Source organism: Cotesia typhae, unplaced genomic scaffold (genome assembly GCF_013202065.1).
Source record: "Cotesia typhae breed Kobodo isofemale line unplaced genomic scaffold, CoteBio_Ctyphae contig_83, whole genome shotgun sequence".
Taxonomy (NCBI): domain Eukaryota; kingdom Metazoa; phylum Arthropoda; class Insecta; order Hymenoptera; family Braconidae; genus Cotesia; species Cotesia typhae.
The window spans coordinates 890,641-913,151 of record NW_027423769.1 but is presented as its reverse complement, the minus strand read 5'-3'; the positions used below and the strand labels follow the sequence as shown (position 1 = coordinate 913,151).

The window sequence follows — 22,511 nt, the reverse complement described above, 5'->3', positions numbered from 1 at the left end:
GTCAGTTAGTGTTTTATTAAATAAAGAATAAGGCGAAATTTGATCGAGAAAAAAAAACCGGTCTGTCTGAGGATCATTAATCATCCAATCTATACTTGAACAATGAACCTTGAATAAACCAAAGCGGTTGTTATCCCATTTTTTTCCCTCTCTAAGTTTATCCCTTCCAAGTTTTAGCTCACCTTCTCCCACTATAATCATTATAAAAAAAAAGAAACTACGGTAGAGCAAAACCACACGAGAGAAAGTGTGGATAGGTTCTACATCGATCACAGGTTCTTCTGGAGTATTGCTGTAATCATGCATTCGTCAGTATCAAGCGTCTTTGTGGCTACTTTTGCTCTTGCTTATTTTTCTGTGAGTACATTTTTACGCTTTACTTGGTTCTAGAAATTTTATTTACTTAATTTTATTTTACAGGTCACTTCGGGATGTTCACAAAAAGCTTGTGTAGGTGTGACAATTTACTACGAATCTCTCTGTGGTGATAGCTTGAGATTCATAAAAGGATCTTTGGTGCCTACTTATTCCGAGCTGAAAGACTACTTAGATATCAACTTTGTTCCCTACGGCAAGGCCTCGGTAATTTTATTTTTTTAATTATAATTATAATTGCATTTATAATTTTTAAATGAAAATTAAATTAGACTAAAAATTTATTTTTATTTTGAAAAAATTATTATAAAAAAATAAAAAAATATTTTTTAGTTCTAATTTAATAAATAAAAAATGTAAAACCATTTTTTAGAATTTCTAATTTTTTTTTTTTTTTTTTTTTTTAAATATAATTTATTAGTAAAAAAAATTTTTTTAAATTATTTACAATTTTTAAGAGTTTCTAATGATGTAATTTTTTTAAATAATTTTTTTTTTTTTCTATAATTTATTAGTTAAAAAATTTTAAGATGTATTTTAATTAAATTAATACTAAAAATAAAATAATTAAAATTTTTTTTAGCATGAACGCGATCAAGATTCAGGTGGATGGAAATTTTTATGTCAACACGGACCACCCGAGTGTAAAGGAAACAAAGCCCAGGCCTGTGGCTTACATGCAATTAAATCCGAAGAAAAAGCCGATGATCAACAAGATCTCTCGGTTAGATTCGTCGGTTGCGCAATGTCTAGCGACGATCCGTCTTCTAATGCTCAACAGGTTTGTAGTAATTAATTGCCTCTCTATGATTATTTATTACATTGTATAATTTTATTTTATTGTGTAACACAACTTATAATTTATTATTTATTATTTTAGTGTGCAGCTTCAGTGGGCCTGAAAAGCTCAACCCAAGAATTATTAAATAAATGCGAGAGCGACGTTACGGGCGATAATTTGCTGGCCAATTACGGGGAGATGACACACAGTCTCAGACCGTCATTATCCTTCGTACCAACTATTGTCATAAATGACAAGTTTACGGGAGAAAATCAATTGATGGCACTAACCCAGTTCAAAAAATTAATCTGTAACAATTTGCCATCAGATGTTAAGCCTCCGATATGCGGGCAGTGACCACAAATATTATTATTACTTTAATTATTTTTTTTATTCAAGTTTATATATCTATATAAATCAATATATACATTTTTATGTACAAAAATAAATGATTTTTAAAATTATTTATGTATAAGAGTATAAAAAATGGAATTGTGGAATTTACAAATATTTAAATGTTCATTTAAAAGCAAACTTAAATCTAAGCTTAATTTAATTTTATTTTTAATAAAATTAATTATTTAAAAATAATAATTACAATATTGAATGTAAATAATAATAGTAATAATATAGATGGGAAAAAATAATTAATTATTGATCTATAAAATCTGTTGTAAAGCTACTGAGATCTAAGAATTGTTTCTCGATCTCGGGATCCAGATCTTGGCACTCGATCCCGTTATTGTAAGCTGAAAAAAAAAAAAAAATAAATAAATAAATAAATTGATTAGATATTGATAATAGTTGATAGTATAAGTTTGATAAAAAGTTAGCTACAATAGAAATCTCTGGAGAAAATTAAGACAATGAACTTAAGTAGATTAATCATACGAGCGCGTGCGACACACGTGGTTACAGTGATACAATCTTGTATCTAAATTGGCGCGTGCGTTTGTAAAGTTAAAATTAAAAAGTGTATAAATATATTAAAAAAAAAAAAAAAAAAAAAAAACTATTCTACACATCAAGTCCAAAAAAGTAACGAATATTATTTTAAGACTCGGTGTGTGGTAAGTGAGCATGTCGCGAGCGAACCTCCTCTGAGATTGGAGTAAGTGAACGCCACAGTAATCGTATCACTATTATTATTACGGAGTAATTAAAAATAGACATATTTATGGTACACAGGAGGGTAATTTTAAATTTAAAAAAAATTTTTTTTTTTTTCGATTTAAAATTACCTAAGCTGTCCAGAGTGATACAATTTTCTTCCTCGCCGAGTAATCTTCCGACTGTTTCAAATGGCACGAATTCCGGCTCGTCCTCGAAGCCATCGAGGCCCCAAGTGTTGTGAATTCCCGTCTTTTGACAGTCGATTTTAGCCAAGGGTGGGTTTGGGGGTAAATTTATAAGCGATTGTGAAGGAGTTGATACTGCTGCAGGTGTCTCGGTGTGATTTTTTACGTGCTTACGCAAGCTCGATGGATCGGTGTATCTTTTTCCGCATCCAGTTACTTGACAGGCGTACGGTTTCTGTTTAAAATACAAAAAATAAATATCAAATTAAATTATCCATTATTAAAAAAATTTTTTTTTTGTTTTTCTCTTCTCTAAAAATTTTTAAATTTTTTTTTTTTTTTTTTTTTTTTTTTTTTTTTACTGATGTTATTTATTGTAAATAAATATTAACTAACTAACTAAATAAATAAATAAATAAATATTCTCTGACACAAGAAAATGTCATATACTGTTGTAAATTGCCGAGGGCATTTATTTTTAAATAAATAAATAAATAAATTACTAGTTTTATACATTGCGTGATTAATATTACATCTAATTACTGTTATAAAGTAAATAGAACTCTGGTAATTATATTTTGTTTTTACAGTTTAATTTATCATTTCCGTAATTATTTTCTGACATCCTTTTTTTTTCCAAATAAAATTACTAAAAAGGTAATTAATTTTTTTTTTTTAATAAAAAATTTTTTTAAAAGAAAATTCTTTAAAAAAAAAATTATTTTTTCCTGTGAGAAATTTTCTGACATGCAAGACGTGAAAATTAAATTTAACATGGGTCCTTTGGGACTATTCTTTTTATCAAAACAAACATATGTTCCAACTTTAGAGCTACAATCAATATTACCTCTCAACACTTTTTTAAAATTCTAAATTAGTTAAAAAAAAATGATTAGTTTAATTAAAAAAAAATTTTTACCGTGTCGATATGAGTCCGCTGGTGTTTAGCTCTGTCGCTGCTGTTGCTGAAAGCTTTGGTGCATCCAACATGCTGGCAAGAGTACGGCCGCTCGCCGGTATGAGATCTCTGATGGATTTTCAAATTTTCCAGCCGTGAGAACGCTTTTTTGCATCCATCAAACTTTAAAATAATTGTTAATTTTTAAATAATTAAAAAGAAATTTTTTTTTTTAATTTTAATAAAAAAATAAATACTTACTGGACACTTGTTTGGTTTTTCACCACTGTGAACCCTCATGTGAATAAGAAGCTTGTACCTGGCATTAAATGGTCCCACTCTGGGACATCCTTGCCACATGCACGCAAATTGGTCATTGGAGTTACCAATTTCTTTGTCTTTATCTTTATGCGATCTTCTTCCTCCGTGGCCATTATTAGCAGAAGATTCGACATGTAGCTTTTCGATATGCTTGACAAGCCCGTCAAGATTATTAAAAACATATCCACAGTTGATCCAAAGACACTGGAGTCTTTTGCCTGCAAGAGTGATAATAAATTATTAATCCAAAATTTATAAAATAAATTTTATTAAAAATAAAAATACATACCATTATTTTGATTGTTTTGTTTATCAATAATAAGTCCTTCATTCTGTGTCATAATAATATGATTAGAATCTTCCTGAGATTTGAAACTCATGAGATTACTATTAGTAGTTTGATTTTCTATCAAGTGTCCAATCGGACAATGCCCGATAGAGTTGCCAACTGGATTATTATTATCATTAATCTCATTATTATTATTATTAATATTTTTAAAAGAAGATAACATATTATTGGAAGTCTCAGGTACTAGCCTAGTGGGGTCTCCGCGAATAAAACTGAGATCAAACTCATCAACAGCCTGAAGACTATTAAACTCCTGTTCCTCAAAGTATCCTGGGCCAAGAGAAATAGAAGCAGGAACTTGTTCATAAGTGTCCTGAAATGCCTGATGTCCTTTGAACTCCTGATAGTGATCTTCATCGTAAAAGTGATTGCCGTTAGAAAAATTACGTGAAAAAGAAAACGCGGAGCTAACAGAGGGCAATCTATTCCCCCAGGCGTTGTCATTGTTTCCATCATTAGAGAGTTCACCGTACTCACTTCCTGGGAAGTGTTGCTCCCCGATCCAAGATGTCGGGGTGTTTACTTCGCTGCCAGTGCTGCCAGGTGAGTTTATTCCAATGGTCAGTGCAGTTGCGCGACTGCTGGGCGGGTATTCAAAGATATTACTGGAGGTAATGTGGTCCCAGTCGTTGCCAGCCGGGCTGGAGGTGAACGTAGGCGAAGACATGCTCCAAGAAAATCCGTCGATCGCTGTCGGAGTGTTGGGAATTAATTCAAAGCTCCGGTCAAAGTCTTCTTCACTTTCCATCACTGATATTCTTCCGAGGTCTAGCTTGTGGTCAAAAAATCTTTCACCGTGCATCATTAAATAATTAGAAATTAAAAAATATTATTTTAAATAAAGTAAATACTCGCTCACGTGGTCATCAAAAATTAACGCGATGATCACTGGCTCAGAGATGCGAGTATACTGAGTTACTGAGTTAAGATAAGCCAGCGCCGTTAGAATAAATCAAAAAGACGAATCCTAAGACTGTCATCCCCTCCAGCCCTTGGAAGAAGATCGAAGGCCCAAAGGGAACCAAGGACCAGACTCTGCGCCGCCCACTCACGTGGCTCTCGGCCTATCCATTGAGATGCTGGTTATCATCAAGCTGGAGAACTCTGGAGTAACTCTGGATCAACTTGGAGTTACTTGGAACTCTACTAGGGGTCCATCTAGGCACCCAGCTACCAGCCGATAGGCGACTAAGGGTGCTACCGTATATCTGTGTGATCCGTCATCTTCATATTCTTCCATATTCAGCTCCAGTCTCTTGCTTTATAAAATAACAATAATAATAATAATCATCTTACTCTGTTTTTTTTTTTTTTTTTTTTTTTTTTTTTGGAGGTTATCGTTCTTGCAACTCAAAAGTCAAGGAGCTTACAAGTTAATGACTCAAGTGCGTTGTCCTCTTGTGAGCTGGAAGTCTAAGTATTAGGACATATTTTCTCTCTTGACTTTTATTTATCTTTTTTAATAATATTATGCTAATTATTGTTGTACTTACCCGAAAGAACCTCAAAGAGTTGAGATTACTTCTTATAGGTTAGGTTAACTGAAAAAAAAAAATATTGTTATTAAATTAAAGATTTTTAATTATTTTTTTAGAAGTAAATTTATCAAATTAAAGTTAGCGCTCACTTTACCATTACTTAATTTTTTTTTAACAAACAAATTTGTTCCAAAAAATTGCATTAAAAATTTTTTTAAGGAATTAGTCAATTTTTTTTTGCCATAATTTAATGACACTGAAGTTGGCATAAAAAATTATTTTAAAATTTTATATTGATGCAATTATTAAAAAAAATAATTAATTAAAAAGTTTCACATGTGAGAATTAATAAAAATTACAAGTGAAAATTTTAAAAGCATTTTTTTATTGTAATTAATTTGTTAAAAAAATTTTTAAAATTGACAGCTGACGGCTAACTTCAGGATTATATAATTTAAATGACACTGAAGTTAACTGACATTAAAAATTTTTTTAAAACTAAAAAAATTGACAGTTGTCAGCTAATACTTCACTATAATTAATTTATATGTTCCAAAAATAGTTAAATATCTGCTGAATAAATTTTTATTAATTTTTACATGTTGAATTTTTTAATTAAATTGTTTTTCATAATAATTTAATTGTTATAAAATTTTTAAATAATTTTTAATGTCTGCCAAGTTCAATGTCATTATTAATAACTTGTTTGTTTAAAAAATGGTCAAGTGTCATTCGATTTTTGGTGACAAGAAAAAAAAATAAAGACTGTGGATTAGTGTGTAATTTAATATTCAATTATAAATAATGATGGATACTCAGAGAACAAAAGCGTAAGTCCGTTATTTATTTAAAAAAATTTTTGACAGGTTTGGGAAATCCTGAAAAAATGTAAAAGTTTATTCGAACCACAGGGGGGGACAAGACTTTCTCGTCCTGTCCAGAGTTAAGTCGGCCTTTTCGTCACTGAGTACTCGAGAAAATTAAAAATGCACTTGAGACTTTGGTAAAAAAATGTCAAAGCAGCTGTCGTACACGCGTCACTTATTAACAACAGTTTCTTATTACTCTCTACTCATCCAAAAGGTTTTTATATCACTTTTATATGCTGAGCTTTTTTTTCTACTTGTTTTAATTTTTTCATCAACCTTCTTTTTATTCTTATGCCTAATTCTACACTTGTCATTTTTATTTATCAACGTTTTCATTCATTCGTGTTATAAATTTGCCTAACGGCTACCAGATTACCGAGACACAAAAAAAGCTTTACAAAAAAACACATTATATTTTATTCATTTTATAAAGAAGAATATATAACATTATATTTATCATAAAACTGGCCAATCACTGATTATTTTTTTATACTCACATTATTTTACTATTTTTTTATCACTATTAAATTTAGTAATAACAAAATTTCATCTGATGATTCATGGATGTTAAAATTCTAAACGTCAAGAAGAAAAGATTTTTTAAAAGTGTCAGAACAAATTTATAGAGTATATTTTAGTTTTATAGAGATGTTAAATCAAAAATATAAGCTACTGAATTATCTCATTGTAAAATAATTTTTACAACCGCAAAATTTATTTATTTATTTAATGTAATAATTTTTAAGTATCACACTGTCAACTTTTTTTCAAATTTTTACAATAAATCAATTATAATAATTTTTTTTTTTTTTTTTTTATTTAGCATGACAAAATATTTTTAAAAAACAGCTGTCAGAAAATAAATTTAATAATAGCTAGTAACAAATTTATTTCTGTATTTTTAATAAATAATGTCTTACATAACTAAAAAAAAAATGACACTTGTGATTTTTAAAAATTTTCTACATTTGAATAATTAAAAAATTTACATTAATATTTTTTTTTATGACATTAAATTTAGCTGTCACTTGACAATTTTTTAATTTTTTTTTTTTAACAAACAAATTAGTTCCAAAAAGTGATTTTAAAAAAATTGCATTTTTAATTTTTTAAAATTCCTAAATGTCAATTTTTCTTAATTTTTTTTTTTTTATAATTTATTTGTTGCAAAAATTATCAACTTTATTTTAATTTTTTTAAAAGAAAATTAAAAAATTGTCAGCTAAATTAAATGTCATATTTTTTTTATATTAATTAAATTATAATAAAATAAAAAAAAAATTTTTTTTCTATTGTCTAACTTCAGTGTGAAAAATAAAATATTATCACCATAACTTACAACGCGAAGAAGACGTCAATGACCACAAAGATAATCATATGTGGGCTGAGCATATAAAAGTAGCATCAACATCTCATTTTCCCCTTGAGCTTGGTAATAGTAATAGGTCTTATGCACTTGTTTCATTTCTTCTTAGTACAACATCCAACCCCCATAAAACATGTGAACATGAGCAAGTTCTTACAAGATTGTTCAATACAACAACACATGCTTGCTCGCTACGGACCGTTGTACGTCATATTACGGGTAGTTAAGTGATAGAGTAGCACATGTGGTCTGCCAGCCCTCTCTGCTTACATTATTTTACACACACACACACACACACACACACACACGCGCGCGCGCTACTACAGTGACTCGGGGTCGTCCCAGCGTTTTTGTCGAGGCACCTGTCAACCTCGTTCACCATAGACTCCGCATGTGTATCTTCGTCGTTGAAATAATATACTGATTCCGATCGTTTTACACATGCGGGTGAGAATGCAATATAAAAAACATGGTTTATATGTTATATATATATATATAAGAATTTAAAAAATAAAAATAAAAAGATACAGAAGAACGAAGAAAAGATTATAAAAAAATTCATCTCGCATATTACGATCTTTGGCGAGTTATTAACCCAAAAAAACGTTAATGTCTATACTAGTTACGATCTAGAAAAAATTTCTCAGATAAAAAACTATTTCAGATGATATACATTAGTATTTTAAGGAGTACAACACGCGCGTCAACGTTTAGCTTACGGTCAAGTGGCGTAAAAATAGAAAGTCGTGCGCTCTGCATGTGACTTTGTATAATTAGACACCAAGTTGTGAAGACATATCGTTCTTTCTTGTATATTATCATAAACTCATACTTATACTTATGTATGAGTGTTAAATATCAGCTTGATTTTTTCAATACTAACTTGTAATAATATTTAGATTAATTAATTGTATAAAATAATTTTTATATTGACCCAGTAGTACATTGACTTTTAAATCAATTTAATAATTAAATTAATTTTTTTTAATCAGTAACATTTAACAGGAGACTCGGAAATTTCGACAATAGGAAACTGTTGGACACGACCGCTGGTCCAGGCGATAGTCAAGCAGGCTTTTTGTTTGCTACTGTCCTCCAAATATTGATGAAACTGCAGACAATTAGGATATTCACCCGAAAATCCTTTTATTAAACAACCTGGTGTAATTTGTGTTACCCGTGAAATAGTGCCAACTGATGTTTTAAATACCGCGACTAATGGACTGTCTTGAAATAATATTGCAAGATATTTGCCAGATGGATCCCAGTCCATGGCAACTACACGTCCGCCTACAACTTCTTCTCCATTAGCGCTATCATCGTCCTCGTCACTTCTCAAATAGAATACTATTTTAGTAAGATCAATAAGTGGTATCGCAACTTTAGTATCGCTGAAAGAAGTAACACCACGTGCATCAAAAATATTGTCTTGCAGCGGAAGTGAAAATAGCGTGGCCGGGTCTTCTGTTGATGTAAATAAAAGTGTCTGATGAGGCCCAAAACAGGCAACAGCAACACGGCCATTAGGTACGGTCCATCGTTCAGCTGTCCAGGGTCTTCCAGTTCCAGTGTCCCAAACTCTAAAATAAATTTCCCATGTATTAGAGATGGATTATTAATGGTTAGGTAGTTTATTTTATTTTTTATCAGTCAATCTTTCTGAGTGTAAATAAAAATCTTCGAAAAAATAACAACCAAAATTCCCATACCTGAATACTGTCCGACATGTGGCAGCAAGAAGTTTAGCGCCACATGAAGACCATCTAAGAATACATTGACCTCCACCCCCGAGTCTCCTCAAGGGTACTCCTGTTTCTCGAGCTACATCCCAAACTACAATATTGAGATCGTTGGGCGAACACGACACCAATAAATCACCCTCGGGGTGCCAAGCAACTCCTGTAACCGGAGCATGGTTCCTCTGGCGCAAGAATATTGCGTGGCTGAGAGAGTAACTGGCTGCTCCGAGCTCAATCGTCCAAACAAGCACTCCTCCGCAACAAGCAGCCGCCAATTCCCGACCTGCGTGGGGTCGCCAGCTCATCGAGCAGACTGACTTCTGACCACCGTGTCGCAGCACGGCCGCGCTCTGCGTCTCACTGGAGAAGATCCTGATGCGGTCGTCGCGAGTCGCCAGAGCTAGTCGGGAGCAGTGAGGATGCCAAGCTAGGCACCTGATCAGCGCTGTGTTCCAGTCCCGGGTCGCTGCTATGTCAGCGACTGATCCCGAGCCCACTGAAGGTAGTCCGTCGCAAGATGACGTTTTTCTCTCGATAAAATCCAAGACCGTCGAAATCCTGGGGATTTTTTTTTTTTTTTTTTTTTAATTATTATGACATTTAAGTTAGCAGTCACTTGATCATTTAAAAAAAATTTTTTACCAAACAAATTTATGAAAAAAAATTTTTCATTATATTATTTCAAATTTCATCAGAGATTATTTTTTATTAATAAAATTATTTTAAAAAATTAAATAAACCTTGTGGCGATCCAGTGGACAATTGCTGTCACTCTTCTAGGATCCTCGGTAGCGGCGACTCGTATTGCTTCGGTCAACCCTTTCTCCCGCCAAACACTGGCTATTTTTTTCAAAGCACTGTCCTCGACTGGTAAAAACAGATCACCAGCTCTGAAAGTCCGTGCAGATTCCCGCGTTGCCAGCATGTCAGGCGTAATGTTGACCTCGGGATAATTACGCACATATTTAGCAAACGGCTGAGTTTCATCGTTTAGGTTTTTTCTGTCACAGTACACCGGAGAATCACCAATTAAGCAAACAGTAGCTTTGTTATTCACCTCAGGTGCCTCAAACTCAGCCAGATAAACTATCTTCAGCATTTTTGCTCCTATTTGTGGATTTATTTACCTAAAAAAAATTTTTTTTTAGGTTAGAATGACTTTTATTGTCAAATTGTGGGTTTGTAATAAATTTTTATGAAGAAATAATTATTTTAAAATAAATCCTTACACTTACGGATGTTATTGGAGTGAAGCAATGATTTTAATATAAAAGAAACCTTGCAAATACCTGGATGTTATTATCTAATTTCCATTACTTAGTATGTATACATTTTGAACTTTACTGTACTTTTACTGTACCGGCTTTTTTGTCGTGCCGGGCGGTAATTCTATTTGCTGATTTTTAAATTGTTGCCATAGAAACGTCGCGCATGCCCAGAGTATATAATCTACAAGTATTTTAAACTTTTATTGATATATTTCAGCCTCATGTTCTTCATTTCATTCATTAAATTAGGGCTAAAAAATATTTAAAAAAAAAAAATTGTACTTACAGTTTTTCAAGTTTTTTCACAAGTGCAAATTTTTTTAATTTTTTTTAAAATAATTTTTTCAATAAAGAAAAAGTTCCAAAAATATAGTCACGTGACCAGATTTTGACATTTCCGCCATCTAGAAAAAAATGTTATCGAAAGTCGATAATAACTTACATTTACTTATTTATTAATGTACATAGTTATAAGGTTAATTTATAAACAACAAATAAAATATATGATAATAAATATGACTTTGGTTTTTGGAGCAAGCTCAAAATGGGGTATTTATTATATATAATACTATATACATATTAATTAATAATACTGAAGTTAGCGGTCAGCTGTCAATTTAAAAATTTTTTTTCAACAATTTAATTGCTCGAAAATTCTAAAAAAATTTTTAATGTCTGTCAAATTCAGTGCTATAATTAATTATACAATATTTGAATTAAATATATATTATTATTGTCAAGCAGCGCCATTTTGCATTGAGCATGCGTTAAAATTTGACGGGTAAGATTTAAAATTATGTTATGTGTATAATAAATGTGCGTAATTGCGTAATTAATAATTGTATTTTAGAGAGAAGAAAAAAAAGGCAGACTATGGAATAACTAGAACAAAAATACGGCTTATAGGAAAAGATCAAAGGTATGTACCGAGCGATAAAACAAACACGATAATTATTGTGATACGGGATTTGGCAAGTGAAACTGTTACGTCACAATGTGACCTGAAGTTAGGCTCGCGCACTTTGAGTGGGGAGAAGCCATCTCGCGAATGGTGGGGAGGTTAGTATGTGATCGCGATTCGCTTAACACGGTGCACAGCTTGCAACGTCGCCGTGGTATACTTGGTGAGGACACTGAAATTGGCTAGTTAGGTAGAGACAGATTTTGTTGAAAGGAGAACGAGAAAACTGTATTAGTAATAATCAAGCGAGAAACCGATCGAATGCGTTGTTTAAATAATTAACTTGTATCATTGATTTAATTATTTAGATTAAACAACAACAGGTATATTAAATATTAAATATTAATTATTAATAATAATAAAAATAACAATCGTAATGCACATACTCTTAAAAAATTTATAAATAATAAAAATAATAATGATTAAAACAAGATAGTGTGTGATTATGAATATAACGTACTACGTAGGGCTGCCGCCCTGGTAATAATCTTCCCTTGATAAAGCTGTTCATCGTGAAGGACCGTGTGACAAAGGAGAGAGACCAGCCCGGTCTCAATCTCCGACACGAGACATGGGCAAAGGTTACAAACGCAAAACCCGATGGAGAACATTGAACATCGCTGGTGAGTTTAACAATAAATAAATAAATAAATTACATTACATTACATTATTTTTTATTTTATATAAAAAAATTTTTTTTAATTAAATTTTTCATTTATAATTAACAATAAAAATTAACTTGTTAAGTTTAGGATTATTAACGCTGTTGTCCCACTTGCTCGTTAGTATTCTCAGTGTGTGTAGAGTAACATACCACAATGTTACGATTCGCTCGTTAAAATTACGTCAGAAGAGTGTAATATAACCTGCTGAATATATCATCTACGGGTATCAGTATATTATACAGTCTTTAAGTGCTTAAATTTTATTTTCTATGATTTATCCTTCTAATTCTCATTCTTGTTTCTTCAGAAAATTCTTGATAAATTTTTTTTTTAGCCATAATACCTGATACCTCTCCTTTTTTTAGACGAGCATGCTTAGTGCAGCACTGGTGAAGATCATTCTCCAACCCTCAATAGCAGAGCCTCCTCACGGTTGCCATGTCCGCGTGAATATCACGAGAGAGGGAGTCAGGAGCGTACAAACGTTTGCTGAGAAAAAAATACCAACTACCGTCGTACACTTGATGTCATTGCTCAATAATACGTTATTATCATTATTATTATTATTGGTATTTAAAGTTTCTATATACATTCGATCGTGTGTAAAACTTTGTTATCACATATCTTGTTCCCTTGTATTCTCTCTCTGCTCGTATTTCTTCTGGAACAACGGGCTGAGACATCGATCCAAACTCTCGACCCCCCAACGGATTTTTCGTCTCCTACGTCGCTTTTAAAATATGTATTGTAATTTATAGTATCATCTATGTATCTATGGATTTCATTTTTTATATTTAATATTGAGATATGCCAAACATACATACATACATACATGTATTCCTACATAAATATGTCAACAAATATGAGTTTAATTTTGTTGACAAAGATAACGCAGATAACAATCTCTCTGATAGATTATTATATTACTTGTAACTAACAATTTAAGTAATAACCAACTACTATTTTAGAGTATTTATTCTTCTTGAGTAGGCATATATGCCTATAAAAAAAATTTACTATCATGAGATTTGATGTTTTTTTTAATAATTTCAATTTTTTAATATATATCTACACCAAAAAAAAAAAAAAAAAAATTAAATTGATTCGAGAAAAAAATTCTTGAACCAAGAAAACAATTTTGAAGAGGGTAATTGTTTTGAATCAAGTAAAATTTCCTTAAATTTATTAATTCAAGAATTTTAAAAATTTTTTTCAATGAATATTTTTAAACAGACCTTCTATGAATTATTTAACCGCAACATTGTTTTGCGGTAAGTCTCTTTGCGTTAATCTAATCAATACTTCAGTATTTACTGTTTAAATTAAAAATATATAAATTTCATTTTAATATAAATCTATAGAAATAAATTTATATGTATAATATCGTTGGCCGAAGCAAACTGGAGTCACGGGGGCGAATCGATACCGTTGGGTTTAGTTATAGTCGGAGACTACTGGTAAACTCTTATAGAATAGTTAATCAAATAGAAAATTAATATATAAATTAAATATCTATATACAGTAGAAGTATCAATGGACTTATGTTGCTTCTCTATATCAATTGTAAACATTTTACATCATTTTAAGTAATGTCTTCTTTGTACACATACATTCGCGAGAACATACATTAATATCTCACTGGTGTATGTCTATAAATGTCACAGACAGCGTAGACGAATTGCGTAACATTTGCTAATTTATATTTTTCTATTCCAACGGGGTGCCATGAATAAAAATTTATTTTGGTATTGTCAGAGTATATTTTTATTAGAATGTAATTTTTTTATTTTAAATTATTAATTACCGGTAAGAAGAATTCAAGATTGTAAGATTACATAAAATTAATTGTTTTGGCGGTACATAATAATAGGGTGTGCTTCATTATTAGTGGACGGTCTCGTGACGCATTAATAGTCCGAAAGTTGGAAGGAACATGTGATAAGCCTCGTGGTGGTCGCGTTCACGTGCTATTCATAACTGTGCGTACAAGCAATAATAATTTTGTACCGGCTATTTGGCTGAAGTATGTAAGCTGTAAGCTTATCAATGTGTGTAATAATTGTTATGTATGTATTTGTAAGAATAATTTAACTATACGTAAAGTAATTGTTCAATGTACATGAAAACTTGCACATTTTTTTTTTTTTTTTTTTTTTTTTTTTTTTTTTCCCTTTCTTACTTAGTAATGATTATTCTACGTATAGTTTCAGTTATTCTGGTATTATAATGTACATTAATGCATTGTGTGAATGTAATATCCTAGGTTTGGGTCAAGAACCCAACTTACAATTAGACAGAGAAAACGAAAGAAAACATGTGCATAACAATGATCGCAAAATCCGTCAAGGGCATTACAGCACATTAAAATTTAATTTACTCTATTATACATTTTTGACGAGTGACTTCTCAATGTGTTCTATAACGGTCGTAAGACGTTCCAAATTGTCCATCGAGTAGTAAAAAAAAATCGAAAAAATATAAATAAAAGCAACTCTTCAGACATCTTGTTCAGAGCCTTCCATCTTGTCGGTAGAATTGACCTGACTTAATGAGAAAGTATAAAATAATTTAACTGGAGTTTTACTGTCTATGCAATTCCAATTGATTTGTCTGGTATTTTATCATCATTATTGTTACTATATATTATATTATTATATTCTGATATTATACATAGGCAGTTGGCAAGCTAAAGGGGTTCTTCAGATGCGCAGCCGCAGTTTTCTCCCACTTCTGCTCGATATTCGAGTGTAATAATGCCGGTGGTTACGAAAGAACAAGCAACAACGAGAGAACGAATGAGAGAGATGATAAAAGATATGAGATAGAGGAAGGGTGTGTTGAGGAACCCGGTAGCCAGTCTAGTCATCCCTAGGTGCAAAATTCAACTCGCACTCTTACCAGCTCTTATTTTTCATAACACTTTAATTAGTGATGATTAGTGCTCAGGTGCTATGCTGCAGCAGGTTTGGTCGTTCACCTTTTAACGAAAAAAAATTTTTTTTGACTTTTCATTAAATAAAATAAATTAATATAAATAATAATTTGACAGTGTTGTTGGTCTGAGTATGACTATCACCATCAGTGGATCCACGGTTTCCAGTTTTAACCGGCTAAATGAAGAATTACCCAGCAGACTGTGCTCCCCACGGAAGATCATCACGATGATTGTCACTCCGAAAAGATTAATAAGTTAAAGTCTGAACGACGGGTGTTTACTTCCTCCACCGGGTGTTCTATTCTCATTCTAGGACTAGAATTGTCTCGGTATAGCACGTCTTCTCGCTTAGTCTTGTTTCGCGCATTGCCCACGGCAGATTGTATTGCTCTTATCTTACTCTTACTCTTGCTTTATAAACTTATCTATTCTACTTTCTTACCACACTCTTTTTCTTGGTTACAAATACATTGACAAACACTTTAATAGACTGAGCGTAAAACTCGTTACCCCCTTACGGCTTCCTGTCATTCCTCATTAGACGTTTTATGCTACTCTTCAGCAAAGTCCGTTCAACTCGCTGGTTCTACTACCCACTGTCGTCCAGTATCTGTCCAGAAAACGACCGATAAAAATAAGAGTTGAGTAAAATAAGCAACTTTTATTTAAATAAAATAAATAAAATTTTAAAAAATAAAATAAACAAGCCAGTGAAAGATGCAGTGGCGACAAAAGAAGAAAATCAATCGTGTGATTGGCTCAGCCCATCACGTTCTTCTAATAGCGAGGTACCAATACGGTACGACTGTTCTTCAACATCCAATAACCTTCATACATACTCTTATCAAAGAGATTCTTCAAAATAATTTTTTTATTTTATTATTTTATATTCTAGCTTTAAATTTACTATTTATTTATTTATAGATCAGCTGTTTTATTTCATTCTATTTTTTTTATTTTATTTTTATTTTTCAACTAACGCCTCGCATTAGACACGTGTGTATAATTATTATTTTCTTTTTGTCTGTTATTTTCAGACTGTCCATCAGCACCGCCGGATGACGACGACGACGAGGATTCTTCACGCAAGCCCAGAGAAAACAGTACAAAAAATAATACCCAAAGTACACACAAGTCGTCTCACTTCAGGTCTTCGGAGCAAAAGAATGGAACAATTGAAAATGGAGTCGCTAACCGAAATTCCGGTGGTGCGTCGCCCTCAAGATCATCCCAGCCAAAAATTATCTTTGACGAGAATGAGTACACAAGAATTACAACTCCTCGGCAGGATGTTCTCTTTAAGAAGGGATACCTTGCGCGCAAGAAAGTTTGGTCGGGCAACAACGCCAGCACCAGTGCAACACCTTCGACCACTGAGAGCCAGTCGGCCTCTCACTCCACTGCTGGTTTGTAACCCAAATGTTAATTATTTGTATTAACAAAAAAAATATCCAAGTTAAATAGATTTATTAACACCGACAGACGGCAGTGAAATCACCGAGGACCTCCAGTTGCTCGACTACCGTGAAAACGGCTTTGAGGAGATATCAAATGCTGAACCCACTGTCCAGATGAGCTACGGAACTTTTTACGATCATGCCAGTGGTTATTATTACGAGTACCCGGTGATGGTCGTTGGACCTCCGATCCCGGGGCCGCCTATGCATAATCTTCTAGCCGCTATGCCCTGCGAGCCTGTTCCACTTCGGCCGATTGAGTGGGTCAATCCTGCTTTTGTGCCGAAATACGAGCAGAATTACTGTCTTGTTGATTATGAGGTTAATTTATTTTTTTATACAATGAAAAAAAAAAAAAATATTTTTGACTGGAGGGTAAATTTTTTCGGCTTAAGAAAATATTTATTTATTTATTATACAATTTAGACAATATAAATATAAATATTAAGGAAAATTGAAAATTTTTTTAATTAAGTCAAAGTTTCTTGAGCCAAAAAAAATTTTTTTCTTGCTCCAAAATAATTTTTATTTTCCTTAAAATTAGATTCCATAAAAATTGATTTAAATTTAAATTTAAAATTTTTTGCTGCTTTTTTCCCAAATAATTTTTGAAAAAAATTTTTTTTTTCGATTTTTCGAAATTTTATTTCTTCTTAAAAAAATTAACTTCATTTATTTATTAATATTAATAAAAATAGCTGCCAAATGGCTTTTTATATTATTATTATTTATTCAATGTATTATTAATGTGTTAAATTAAACAACCTTGTAAAAATACTAAACACGATAATAAATTACAGAATCCACAAATAGACCATCAATTGCCACCGACGATCGATGAAAACAGAGTGGCCCCAGCTGCCGCGGAATACACTAACGGCGACGAGCCAGTAGAAAACGGAAACGGCAGTGCAAGTTGGCCCGAAAGTACTGCTGGTGAAGAACCCGTAAACGGTGACGAGCAGCAACTAAGCCAAAGTTTGTCAGCTGAAGATCAACCTCAAGATCCTCCGCAGGAGCAGCAAAATTACGAGCCAGTGATAGTAGACGGAAGCTTCCCCAACGAGCCGTGTCTGGAGACCGTCCTTGCTCAGCAATTACATCTGTCACATGTGGGACCGCCTGTACCACAACCTTACATGTACCCCGGTCACTATATGTTTGGTCCAGCGCTCATAAATGTCAACGGTTTGTTATCAATTTCATAATTTATAAAACAGTCGTTTAAATTACTTAAGATTAAATATTTATAATAAGTTATTATTGATTGCGCACTTAGAAAAAAAAAAAAAAAAAAAAAATACACAACTAATTCGATAAGAGACATTGCATACGCGAGAAGTATTACTCGGCCGCAAGCTTTCGCAATGTGCGTTATTTACTTACTCTAATTGTACAATGATTATTTGTCTATCAGTTGAATATAATTTAAAAAAAGATTTTAAAAAACCAAATCAGGATTTAGTAGACCAAATTAATTTTTTTTTTTATTTATTCCAATTTACAACGTTTTGTTAAATATTTCAAGGTATTTTTTTGTTTTATTTTAATAATGTTTTAATAAATTTTATTATACTGACAAAACATAGTAAATTGGAATAAATAAAAGAAAACATGAATTAATTTAGTCTAATACATTCTGATGTGGTTTTTTGAAATTTAGTAAAGCTTAGACTTGAGAAAATAAATTGTAAAAAAAAATATGATCCGTTGATTGTATTTACGAGGACAGTAAACTTCTATGTTAATAGTATTGTAGATTAATTAAGATGTGTGTGATAGTTTAAAAACAGGCCGGGTTTAATTATTGTTACGTTGCTCAAGCGATGGACAAATTCGTCCGCGGCCGTTCCTTCTCCCGTTGCAATGTCGAAACGGTCCAATCTGCTTGATTGTACCTCTTTCTAATGTTAAACGAGAGCAGCAACGTGCGGACGCGATGCAAGGGGAAAGGGGTATGTCCAGATTCACAACTGCTGTCCCGTTCATCGTCGTCCTTGCCGTTTTATAGCCGTCTCACCTCAACTTCGGTCAAGGTAAAAAAGTCATCGACAAGTCGACGTGAGACCTGTCGTTTTTGATACAGTTTGTATCTATAATATGCCACCACGTGCATTCACGATTGCACATGTGTTTTAATATATACATATATATCTACAATATTTACCTATAAACATTTATAAATATTTTTAATTATAAAATATAAATGGAGAACACATTGTCACTCTAATCAAAATTATTTGTATCGCTAGAGACTGACTATTTTTTTTTTTCATTATTTTTTTATTTATTAATTTTTTTTTTTTTTTGTTATTTTTATGCAAATTAGTGGTCTTAATTTATTACTGTATTTAATTATATAATTGTATTATTTTTGTTGGTCATAATTAGTAAGTGTTGTCGACCTATTATTTAGCACTGCATATTAATCATTAGCACAAATTTCAGGCTCATTGACTTGGACGTACGACTTAAACATAACGACACTCAATTCCGATATTTGAATGTTTAAAATATTCCATTGGCCATCCGAGGCCGAAAACTATGCTTGGCAAGAACCGCGAATTGCTGTGTTCCTAAATAGAGATCAGTAAAAATAACTAGAGGGAGTGAGAAATAAATAGTAAAGAAGAGTTTAAACTCTTTAGAAATTTATTAAGTCTTGCAATCATCTTTAATTTTATTTTATCCTCTATCATATTTATTTATTTTTTTTATTTTTAAATTAATAAATAATTAATATTAATTTAGTAGATCTAATTATACGTATTTTTAATTTTATTTATTGAAGGTATGACAATGCAGAGCGGACCAATGATGAGGACGACCGAAATGAATGCTACAATGGCATTTACGAGACGCAGAAAAAAGAAGAAACTGAGCAGGAGAAAACTAAAACGACCTCTTGGTCTGGTAAGTTCCATTGATGAAAATAAATAATAAAAGATAAATTAGAGTTAGATAAAAATAAAAAATAAAAAATAAAAAGCTATTGGATGAATTATAAATAAACTGGTGATTAATGTAACTATTTATAAACTTTAGGATAACAGTGAGAATTGCGGACAAGAAGAAGAAGAAGAAGAAGAAGAAGAAGACTATAGTTCAGAGGCTGACAATAATGGAGTCCAAACTTCAGCTTGTCTAAACAATAGTTTCGTTCCTACCAGCAGTCGTCCATTGAACCCAAATTGCAAAGAATTTGAGTTTAAGCCTGGAAAAATTTCTAGCTCTCCAATAACATCCTATAACTCGGTGACAGTTGAAAATCACGAGCGAAATCCTTCTGATTTAAAGCTACAAAATTCAACAATAGATCTGTGCAGCAAGCCTGCGACTATTGAGTCGACAGAAAGCAATTCAATTACACCAACCGAGTCACCAGCTATCGTAACAAACATCATCGAGTACGCAACGGAGGCTATTGCTAACGAATTTGCCCAAACAAACGGCCTCGCTAATGGTAAAGTTAATGGTAACGTTAATGGTAATATTAATGGTAATAATAAGAATGAAATTCAAGAAACAGAGATTGGAGTTGACGCGACGTGTGCTGAATTCAACGATATTATTGAGAAGCTTGATGATAATTCCACGGATTATAGTATACTGATTCAAGATCCGGTGGATTCGATTGTGCCAAACGGAAATGAATACTGTGATCGACTGTCGAACGGTACTATTAAGTCAGTAGGAACAAATGATTCAAATGACTCAAATATAACGATGCCTGTGATGATTCAGCGACTGAGTAAAGCTAAAGCTAAAGAAAATTTACCGAAAAACAACGTGCCTAAAAAGAAGTATAACAAAAGTACAAAATTGGTCCGCGAGCCGACCCCCGGCCCAGATAATCACTTTGAAGAAGAGCATCCGAGCACCTCCGAGCTGGAAACTGACCTTGAGACCCACGTTGAGGGTGTCCCCATGGGTATTGACGCGATTCAAGCTCAACTTAACGCTGATACCTCCAACGAGGACTCGGGATTCGAGAGCCAGACTCAGTTCTCCAGCAACCACCCGATTACTGACGCAGTGACTCAGTGGCTGAGACGCGCCAACTCGCCTGAATTATTTGTTACGATAAATCACAACAACAATGAAGACAGCGAGATGGAAGACGACGAGTTGGATGACTGCGAGCCGCCAAAAAACTTGCAGGGCAACCCCATGCCTGCACTATCTGCTAATAGCAACGCGAACGACGTTAAATCGTCGCGTCCGGCTAGCTGCGGCGAATTCGCAAACAAGAAATCAAGATCTAGGAGTAAGAGCAAGAACAAGTTACAAAAAAATTTTTTTAATACCAAAAATTATAATGTTAAAGCTGCTGGTCATCGTCAACAGCGAAAGAAAAGTCGCGCTGCTCTCAAGCTTCTAGGTAATAATTCTTGTAAAGAAGAACCAACCGGTACTTGCGAATTCACGGAGAAGGATAGCGATGCGGGTATGAGGGTTGCCAATAATTCTCGGATAACCAACATGGATAATAAGAAGGTTGTTTTAGATGATAAAATAAATTATAAAGAGCTGGGTTGTGAATCTAGTCCTGATTTTGACGTTCAGAGGATCAATAATATTGATTTGGTGAAGACTTTTCAGCAGGGAGAGATTGTTGTGTCTATTGATGGTAAATTATTGTCCACTACTATCTGTGGTGCTACTGTAATCAATAATAATCATTGTGATGATGATAATGATGATGATGATAATAATAATAATAATAATAATAATAATAATAATAATAATAATAATAATGAAGAAACAAATTGCAGACAATCGGTTGATAGAGTCAATTCTATTGGGAGTATCGAGGAACCGGACATGCTCGATTTCTGGGAGTCAGAAAAAATAGAACCGTTTGTTAATAATAATAACAATGTTGATGATAAAAAAAAAGAAAATGATGATAACAGCAAGTCTTGCATTAAAGTCGATCAAGTAAGCTTAGATATAGTTAGAAAGTATTATCGACTAGCACGTGAAAGTGTTCAGAGTATCTCCAGCGTCGAGGATGGCATCAGTAATCTAAACGAGCCCAAGAGCAATCTCTTGGAGGGAACTCCGGAAATTCCTGTACTTTCAGAAAAAAATTCACAATACAAGAGATTACCCATTGACAAAGCTATTGAAGTTTATGAAAGCTGTTACACCGGTAAACCACCTTCGTTGATTTTTAACTCGAATTTATACAACGGTCAATTTACTAGTACGTCTTACGGGTATGGCCGACACGAAAAACCGATTCCATGCAGAACTACTTGTTGTATTGTTCAGTAATAAGCTTACTTACCGTCCTTAGACACTCACATTAATCAACTCTATGATATAATCATCGTTGTCATGTTAATGTTAATCATCATGGTCACTAATCTACTGGGCATTGCTCGTCCCACCGACACTTAAATATATATAAATAAAAATAAAAAAAATAAAATAAAAAAACACACACACACACACACACACACACATGTGATCAATGCGATAAATCAGAGAGCTTTCACATTAAATGTTTTTTCTTGTAAATAGCTGTTAAGTTGTTATTTTTTTGACGTATATTATAATTATCATTATCATTATTATTATTATTATTATTTTTATTACTTATATATATATATATATATATATATATATATATATATATATATATATATATATATATATATATATATATATATATATATATATATATATATATATATATATATATATATATATATATATATATATATATATATATATATATATATA

At 32.3% G+C, this 22,511-nt stretch overlaps 4 protein-coding genes across 13 annotated transcripts; 2 read left to right on the top strand and 2 right to left on the bottom strand.

The window, feature by feature from the left end:
- Nucleotides 1-76: 76 nt before the first annotated feature.
- Nucleotides 77-1,803, top strand: Gilt1 (Gamma-interferon-inducible lysosomal thiol reductase 1). Its single transcript, XM_074252200.1, has 4 exons — nt 77-357; nt 421-582; nt 959-1,156; nt 1,256-1,803. The coding sequence occupies exons 1-4, from the start codon at nt 301-303 to the stop codon at nt 1,511-1,513; spliced, it is 675 nt and encodes a 224-aa protein (XP_074108301.1). The 5' UTR covers nt 77-300; the 3' UTR covers nt 1,514-1,803.
- On the bottom strand, nt 1,767-5,824 carry LOC141533354 (uncharacterized). Of its 7 annotated transcripts, none has more exons than XM_074252193.1 (8): nt 5,655-5,824; nt 5,516-5,563; nt 4,882-5,435; nt 3,963-4,810; nt 3,614-3,891; nt 3,374-3,535; nt 2,398-2,689; nt 1,767-1,905 (listed from the first exon to the last, which is right to left on the bottom strand). In XM_074252193.1, the coding sequence occupies exons 3-8, from the start codon at nt 4,887-4,889 to the stop codon at nt 1,808-1,810; spliced, it is 1,686 nt and encodes a 561-aa protein (XP_074108294.1). In that variant the 5' UTR covers nt 4,890-5,435; nt 5,516-5,563; nt 5,655-5,824; the 3' UTR covers nt 1,767-1,807. The 7 variants fall into 7 exon arrangements, with proteins under 7 accessions (XP_074108294.1, XP_074108293.1, XP_074108295.1 ...); XM_074252192.1 differs by having other exon boundaries at nt 3,963-5,281; nt 5,393-5,427; nt 5,650-5,823; XM_074252194.1 differs by having other exon boundaries at nt 3,963-4,790; nt 5,655-5,823.
- Nucleotides 5,825-8,639: 2,815 nt separating this feature from the next.
- Nucleotides 8,640-10,850, bottom strand: LOC141533355 (aladin). 3 transcript variants are annotated; one of them, XM_074252196.1, is made up of 4 exons: nt 10,710-10,850; nt 10,215-10,601; nt 9,445-10,032; nt 8,640-9,315 (listed from the first exon to the last, which is right to left on the bottom strand). In XM_074252196.1, exons 2-4 carry the CDS (start codon nt 10,571-10,573, stop codon nt 8,724-8,726), a joined length of 1,539 nt encoding a protein of 512 aa, XP_074108297.1. In that variant the 5' UTR covers nt 10,574-10,601; nt 10,710-10,850; the 3' UTR covers nt 8,640-8,723. The 3 variants fall into 3 exon arrangements, with proteins under 3 accessions (XP_074108297.1, XP_074108296.1, XP_074108298.1); XM_074252195.1 differs by having other exon boundaries at nt 10,704-10,832; XM_074252197.1 differs by having other exon boundaries at nt 10,764-10,778.
- Nucleotides 10,851-11,815: 965 nt separating this feature from the next.
- LOC141533179 (uncharacterized) lies at nt 11,816-22,286 on the top strand. Of its 2 annotated transcripts, none has more exons than XM_074251903.1 (7): nt 11,816-12,026; nt 12,207-12,326; nt 16,341-16,709; nt 16,786-17,081; nt 17,561-17,948; nt 19,552-19,673; nt 19,806-22,286. In XM_074251903.1, exons 2-7 carry the CDS (start codon nt 12,275-12,277, stop codon nt 22,038-22,040), a joined length of 3,462 nt encoding a protein of 1,153 aa, XP_074108004.1. In that variant the 5' UTR covers nt 11,816-12,026; nt 12,207-12,274; the 3' UTR covers nt 22,041-22,286. The 2 variants fall into 2 exon arrangements, with proteins under 2 accessions (XP_074108004.1, XP_074108003.1); XM_074251902.1 differs by having other exon boundaries at nt 12,171-12,326.
- Nucleotides 22,287-22,511: the final 225 nt, after the last annotated feature.

Excerpts from the sequence above, each read along its gene's own strand:
- Gilt1 (XM_074252200.1), top strand. The coding sequence starts at position 301 with ATGCATTCGTCAGTATCAAGCGTCTTTGTGGCTACTTTTGCTCTTGCT. Across the intron at positions 358-420 it reads TTGCTCTTGCTTATTTTTCT|GTCACTTCGGGATGTTCACA; the intron begins GTGAGTACATTT and ends TTTATTTTACAG. Across the intron at positions 583-958 it reads TTCCCTACGGCAAGGCCTCG|CATGAACGCGATCAAGATTC; the intron begins GTAATTTTATTT and ends AATTTTTTTTAG.
- LOC141533354 (XM_074252190.1), bottom strand. The coding sequence starts at position 4,827 with ATGATGCACGGTGAAAGATTTTTTGACCACAAGCTAGACCTCGGAAGA. Across the intron at positions 2,690-3,373 it reads AGCGGACTCATATCGACACG|AAACCGTACGCCTGTCAAGT; the intron begins GTAAAAATTTTT and ends TATTTTAAACAG. Across the intron at positions 1,906-2,397 it reads TATCACTCTGGACAGCTTAG|CTTACAATAACGGGATCGAG; the intron begins GTAATTTTAAAT and ends TTTTTTTTTCAG.
- LOC141533355 (XM_074252196.1), bottom strand. The coding sequence starts at position 10,573 with ATGCTGAAGATAGTTTATCTGGCTGAGTTTGAGGCACCTGAGGTGAAT. Across the intron at positions 10,033-10,214 it reads GTCCACTGGATCGCCACAAG|GATTTCGACGGTCTTGGATT; the intron begins GTTTATTTAATT and ends AAAAATCCCCAG. Across the intron at positions 9,316-9,444 it reads ACATGTCGGACAGTATTCAG|AGTTTGGGACACTGGAACTG; the intron begins GTATGGGAATTT and ends AATTTATTTTAG.
- LOC141533179 (XM_074251903.1), top strand. The coding sequence starts at position 12,275 with ATGGGCAAAGGTTACAAACGCAAAACCCGATGGAGAACATTGAACATC. Across the intron at positions 12,327-16,340 it reads GAGAACATTGAACATCGCTG|ACTGTCCATCAGCACCGCCG; the intron begins GTGAGTTTAACA and ends TGTTATTTTCAG. Across the intron at positions 17,949-19,551 it reads AGCGCTCATAAATGTCAACG|GTATGACAATGCAGAGCGGA; the intron begins GTTTGTTATCAA and ends TATTTATTGAAG.